This window comes from Arachis hypogaea, chromosome 15 (genome assembly GCF_003086295.3).
Source record: "Arachis hypogaea cultivar Tifrunner chromosome 15, arahy.Tifrunner.gnm2.J5K5, whole genome shotgun sequence".
Lineage (NCBI taxonomy): Eukaryota > Viridiplantae > Streptophyta > Magnoliopsida > Fabales > Fabaceae > Arachis > Arachis hypogaea.
Window position 1 is genome coordinate 17,527,457 of NC_092050.1, and position 5,444 is coordinate 17,532,900.

The 5,444-nt window shown below is 34.1% G+C and overlaps 1 protein-coding gene across 4 annotated transcripts; it reads right to left on the minus strand.

The window, feature by feature from the left end:
* Positions 1-341: 341 nt before the first annotated feature.
* LOC112749745 (zinc finger CCCH domain-containing protein 55) lies at positions 342-4,241 on the minus strand. Of its 4 annotated transcripts, none has more exons than XM_025798103.2 (9): positions 2,889-4,163; positions 2,612-2,797; positions 2,091-2,270; positions 1,922-2,013; positions 1,532-1,795; positions 1,278-1,446; positions 918-1,119; positions 767-828; positions 342-647 (listed from the first exon to the last, which is right to left on the minus strand). In XM_025798103.2, exons 1-7 carry the CDS (start codon positions 3,812-3,814, stop codon positions 936-938), a joined length of 2,001 nt encoding a protein of 666 aa, XP_025653888.1. In that variant the 5' UTR covers positions 3,815-4,163; the 3' UTR covers positions 342-647; positions 767-828; positions 918-935. The 4 variants fall into 4 exon arrangements, with proteins under 4 accessions (XP_025653888.1, XP_025653889.1, XP_072074826.1 ...); XM_025798104.3 differs by having other exon boundaries at positions 767-807; positions 2,889-4,132; XM_072218725.1 differs by having other exon boundaries at positions 767-1,119; positions 2,889-4,241.
* Between the last annotated feature and the right edge of the window lie 1,203 nt (positions 4,242-5,444).

Below are 5,444 nucleotides of genomic sequence, written 5' to 3' on the forward strand. Positions count from 1 at the left end.
TTTCTTTCTCTCTCTCCTTTCCCATGTGGACCTTGCATTCCATTGCTCTCCACAATACCAGACAAACTCTTTTTTTATAATATAACATTTAATTATTTAACTTAAGGCATGAATATCAAAGATATGCATCATATGCATTGTCATATGAAACTTGGTTTAAATTGCTGAGGACTAATCACAATGATAGTCCCACAAATGCCCTCTTTAGGCCATTGATTAATTGACCAATCAGCCATCAAAACCTAGTTGTCAAGTGTTGTACATGATTAGCTATGATTACTCATGAGTATAACCAATAATGAAGGGGGAAATAAATGAAAAAAGAACAAAAAACAAAGAAGTACCAAAAAATAGCAACTAAAAAGAAGGTGAAAATAAGTTGTCTATATTACAGTGAGTAAAGTGAAACTAAAATACAATACTTGGTCCAGCCCTAAGTCTGGTCAAACAAAAAAAGGAAAAGCAAAATAGTCTTATATAAACTAATATGTCTGTCAAAGTATGCAATATGTATTGCTTGCTGTTAGTAGTATGTATTCATGATGATGATGGTGACCCTCTTGATCCCTAGTAGCTAGTCTTGTTTTAATCTAGGTGTATTCAGCTATACATCTAGAAGATACTTTCTTCTGTATGCTTCTATAAATCTGCATGAAGAAGAAGAAAAATCATTTAGTGGAAGAGGCACTAATTTATCAGATCATAAACAAATTCTAAGATGACTTCTACTACTTGTAAATAAATAAAAAGAAAAAAAATATCTTACCCTAAAAATGATCCCCTGCCAGCCAGTTCTATTCTTACAACCTACAGTTCAAATTTTGAAGCCTAAGAAATATATATCAACTAGTCAGTAGAATTGCATCCACAACCATGATGCAGGGGATGATAGTGTTACACACTACATTTAGCAGTACCTTGGATTGTAAAGAAAATTAATGAGAAGTAGCCATTTCGCCGGAAGTGGTTTCCTGTTCTAACTCGTTATGAGAATATGTGCTTGCCGAGAGTGCAGCACTCTCGTTGACATCTGCCAACGAAGAGAAATCCGACACGTTATCTCCTGCTGCTTTTGTTGGTGAAGCAAAGAAACTATCTGGAAGGGCCTGCTCCACGCTTCTTTAGAGCCAAGAAAGCATGAGATAAAACATGATATTAGAAACTTGTCATGAAATACACATTTAGGGTTAAGAACTTAAGATTAAGGCAAGAGATACCTAAAAGCCTGAATCACAATGCAATAGGAATAAGATCTGAAACAAAGTCAAGCACCATACCTGTTATCAAGATTTTTCACTTCCACATTAGCATTTGCATTATTCTTTTCACTGCTACACTCAAAACCACCAATGAAAGCCAGGCCCACTTCTTTCTGTGGCTGTGGCTGCTCCTCCTCCCCCTCGGCAGTGCCTAAAGAAAGGGTATAACTGAGTCCGCCCTGGTAGCCTGCAGTGTGAAGCATTTCAATAATGCAAAGAGCCTAACCCATGTTAACTAGAATCATTCCATAGAGTATCATCGATTGACTAACCTGTAAGGTCTCCTTTAATGTTGTTTTGAGAAGAAAGATCAGCAGTGCTAACTTGTCCATGAAGTTGATGGGATAAGGGCGAAGGTGCACCGACAGAGTGACTGCGCTGATGATGATGATGATGAATGGGAATATTCTTGAAATCTGGAAGCTGCAGATTCTTCAGCCTTCGTTCCTGAAGGTCAATGACCTGCTGCAATTCAGCCTGCTCCTCGAGTTTTCTTCTCAACAAGATATCATGCGGATTATATAACATTCTTGCTCCTGCATAGAACAGATCCAGTGGAAAAGAAAATAGAAACAGCATGATGAGACTCTTAACACAAGCAAATGCATACACATTAGCTTTCTAAGAATAAATGCTCCTTCCACTAAACAAAGTGCAATTACCAAGATGAAAATCATAAGGTTCTTTGGAGTCAAATCTAGGACTTAAACATGGTGAAAAGTCCCCCCTCTCTGATTGCTGTTGCTGCTGTCTCCTGGATACATCAATATGAATAATATTAATTGAGGAATAGCTAGATATAAGTCAACAAAAGAGATGATATGAACTTACTTGTCAGGGATTTTCCCCTTCTCCTTGTAGGGCTTGACAAGTACGCGTGAATCACAGATAAAATGAGGGTTCCCCTTGGATAATATGAGCCTCACTGTCTCTGGATAGACAAAGGTAACAAACCCAAACATTCGCTTCTGCTGGTAGGGAATCCTCACGTCTTGCACAGGTCCAAATTTGCTTCAGAAGAACACAAATAGCTATTTAATAAAACACCGATTAAACCAATTGAACCTGTCTATTATCCCAAGAACTTAATAAGTAGCCTGCTCAAATTTCCTTTGTTTGTCTGTTGTAGACTTTTCCTCTGATAAACAATAGTCATTGGAAAGCTGAAAACAGTTCTAAACTGATTCTTAATTCGATAATACAACAACTAATGATTGTTGAAGGGCTATTGCAATACCCCAGATGCAAACTCAAATCCATCAAGGGTGACAAAAGTAACAAGTAACTCTCTTGTTATTAGAGGCAACAAAACTGGGGCCTTCTAATAGTGGAGAGTCTATGGTATGTTTTACCTGAAATACTCTGAAACATCTTCATCCTTAAATGAGCTTTCAGCTGGAAATGTCAAATAAATCTGTCGCGAAGCTGAGTTAGGTTTTTCGGCTGAAATCATGGCTAGAAACTCATTCCTTTCTGGCCTGCCTCGGCCAAAGTTGTGAAATTCTTCACCCATCATATATGCTGTGGTGGCAGCTGCTCTGAAAAGGCAACAATATATAATAATTCACAAATAAGAACAAAAGACAGCAAACAGAACTGAAGGGATCTCATCTTAAACAATTAACAAACCTCTGTGGATCATTTTGCTGCATAATCAGAAAATCAATGTACTTGTCATATGAGGATGGTGAAGTTCCAGCTACAAGCTGTGAAGCCATTAATCTCCGATGATGTTCAGTCTTCAACCTCAGGAACTCCTCGTGCTGTTCTAACCCCTCAAACCTACTAGGAGAACCAACAATGGCACCAAATGAATCATTCAAAGCACCATGCACAAACTTACAATTACTCCCATTTTTGCAGAAACCCCTTGCAAAGTAAAGGCATGGCTTATATCCAATTCCAGGGCCACCTTCCTCCAACCCGAAACAAGCATCACTAGCAGAGTAGCTCCTCCTGTGAAAAGGAGCATCCCCGTTGTTGAGTGATTGCAAATTCTGACCACCAAGATCCAACACTTCCTCATTTCCAAGGAACGGGAAATACTCATCTACCTGCTGCTCATCAACAAAATCACCACCAACAGGGTTGCAATCACCGTTAACACGAGGCGAAAACGAAGGAGACTGAACAGCAACACTTCTAATATTCTCATAAGATAGTAAAGGACTCGACTTTGGACTAATGGGGTTATTTGGGATCCCAGAAAGTGGCCAAGCAGAAGAAGAGGGTGAAGATGGGTTCCTCGCAAAGTCAAAGCCATTAGAAGCTACTAATCTGGGAGAGGACTTGGAAAAGGGGTTGGTGGAAGGTCTTGTTATGGGGTTAAGAGGAGAAGGCGAAGAAGAAGGTGAAGAGAGTGTCAAACCCAAATGGGTCTTCACCCTTATAACTATGTTGTGAAGAACAGGGTCAGGGCTACAAGCCAATCGAACTAATTCAGAGTCTTCCAAGTTCATCAGAAGATAGCCCATGATTTTGGAGGCATTTTCAGGCTCAATGCTTTTTATTTTCGAGAGAACCACATTCGTGGCTTCATAGGAAGACGAAGCCATTAAAAATAAAATCTTGGAGGAGTTGCTTGAAAGAACTAACGATAATAATAATGGACGCGGCAGCGGCGGCGGCTGCGGCGGTGGAGAGTTATCTGGTGACTCCTTACCTGCAGTAGGTTTAGCTGTGATGTGAATAAGCTGCGGAACAAGACAGAAACACACACACACACTCCCACTCACTCACTCACTCACTTACTCTCTCTCTCTCTCTCTGTTTTGTTTTTGTTTTTTTTTTTCTCTCTCTCTGTGTAATCTCTCTCTCCTATCTTTCGAGGGTGAGACTTGAGAGCGGTGGATTTCCGAGATCCACTACAATACAATCATGGATAATCGTCAACAACATAAGTGTTTTTATTTTCGGGAGGGGTTCGGGTCAATAACATAAATCACACATGAATTATGTAGTCTCCTCTTTCAAAATGGTGATATTTTCAAAAAACAATTATTTATTTATTTATAAGTCGATTGATAAATTTGTTGAGGGAAAAACGGAATTTTTTTCGATTTATGTTAATGAAAACAAAGTTCATCGATATATTTAACTTTAACAAATAATTATAATTATGTATGGTTGATTTATAATATTAATAATATACAACACTTTTTTTTATGAAGGATATTTTTTTATATTAATTTTTTAATATTATTTTTACTTAAATGCTTAAAATAATTATGCACCATACAATACTAGCATAAAAAGATTGATAATCAATTTGTATTGGATAAATAGTCAGTTTATTTATCCGTTTAAACAAATATCAAAAATTTAAATTCAATTTTATTTATATAACAATTTATTATCCTGTTAGATTAGAAGATATCATAAAAAATAAAAAAAAAATATTATAACAAAATTGAAATACTTTAAAATAAGAAAATAAAATTTTTATTAGTACTAAATTAATTTGAAGATCTACCTTAAGAATAAATAATTATAATTATGTACGATTGGTGTATAATAAATAATAATATATGATAGTTTATTTTTAAATAGGAAAATAAAATTTTAATTAATGCTAAATATATTTGATTTTCTATTTTAAAAACAAATAATTATACTTACACATCATTGGCTTATAATATTAATAATATACAACAATTTTTTTTAATGATATTTTTATTTCATATTAATGTCTTAACATTAATTTTATGTAATTGATTATAATAATTATATATCCATACAATAATATTATAAGAAAATTGATATATTTTAAAATAGAAAAATAAATTTTTTATTAATAATAAATTAATTTGATGATCTATCTTAAGAACAATGAATTATAACTATGTATGATTGGTATATAATAAATTATAAAATATTCGAGAGCTTATTTTTAAATGATAATTTTCTTTCATATTAATATTGTTAACATTAAGTTACATAATTAATTAAAATAGTTATGTATTCATACAATAATAATATAGTAGGATTGATAAACATTATAATAGGGAAAAATTCAATTATTGCTAAATTAATATGATTAGCTATTTTAAAAACAAATAATTATAATTATGCATTATTAGTTAGAAAAAAGCGCTAATACAAATTTTTAGTGCACAATAATATATTTTTCTCTTTCTATATAAATATTTTATTATAGATTTTTTATTTAAATAAATATTTTAAAAT

What these genes read in the sequence shown, in the direction of transcription:
- LOC112749745 (XM_072218725.1), bottom strand. Translation starts at nt 3,814, where the DNA reads ATGGCTTCGTCTTCCTATGAAGCCACGAATGTGGTTCTCTCGAAAATA. An exon ending in AAGGGGAAAATCCCTGACAA is followed by an intron (nt 2,014 to 2,090) that starts GTAAGTTCATAT and finishes TGATGTATCCAG; the next exon opens with GAGACAGCAGCAACAGCAAT. An exon ending in CATTAAAGGAGACCTTACAG is followed by an intron (nt 1,447 to 1,531) that starts GTTAGTCAATCG and finishes TTCACACTGCAG; the next exon opens with GCTACCAGGGCGGACTCAGT.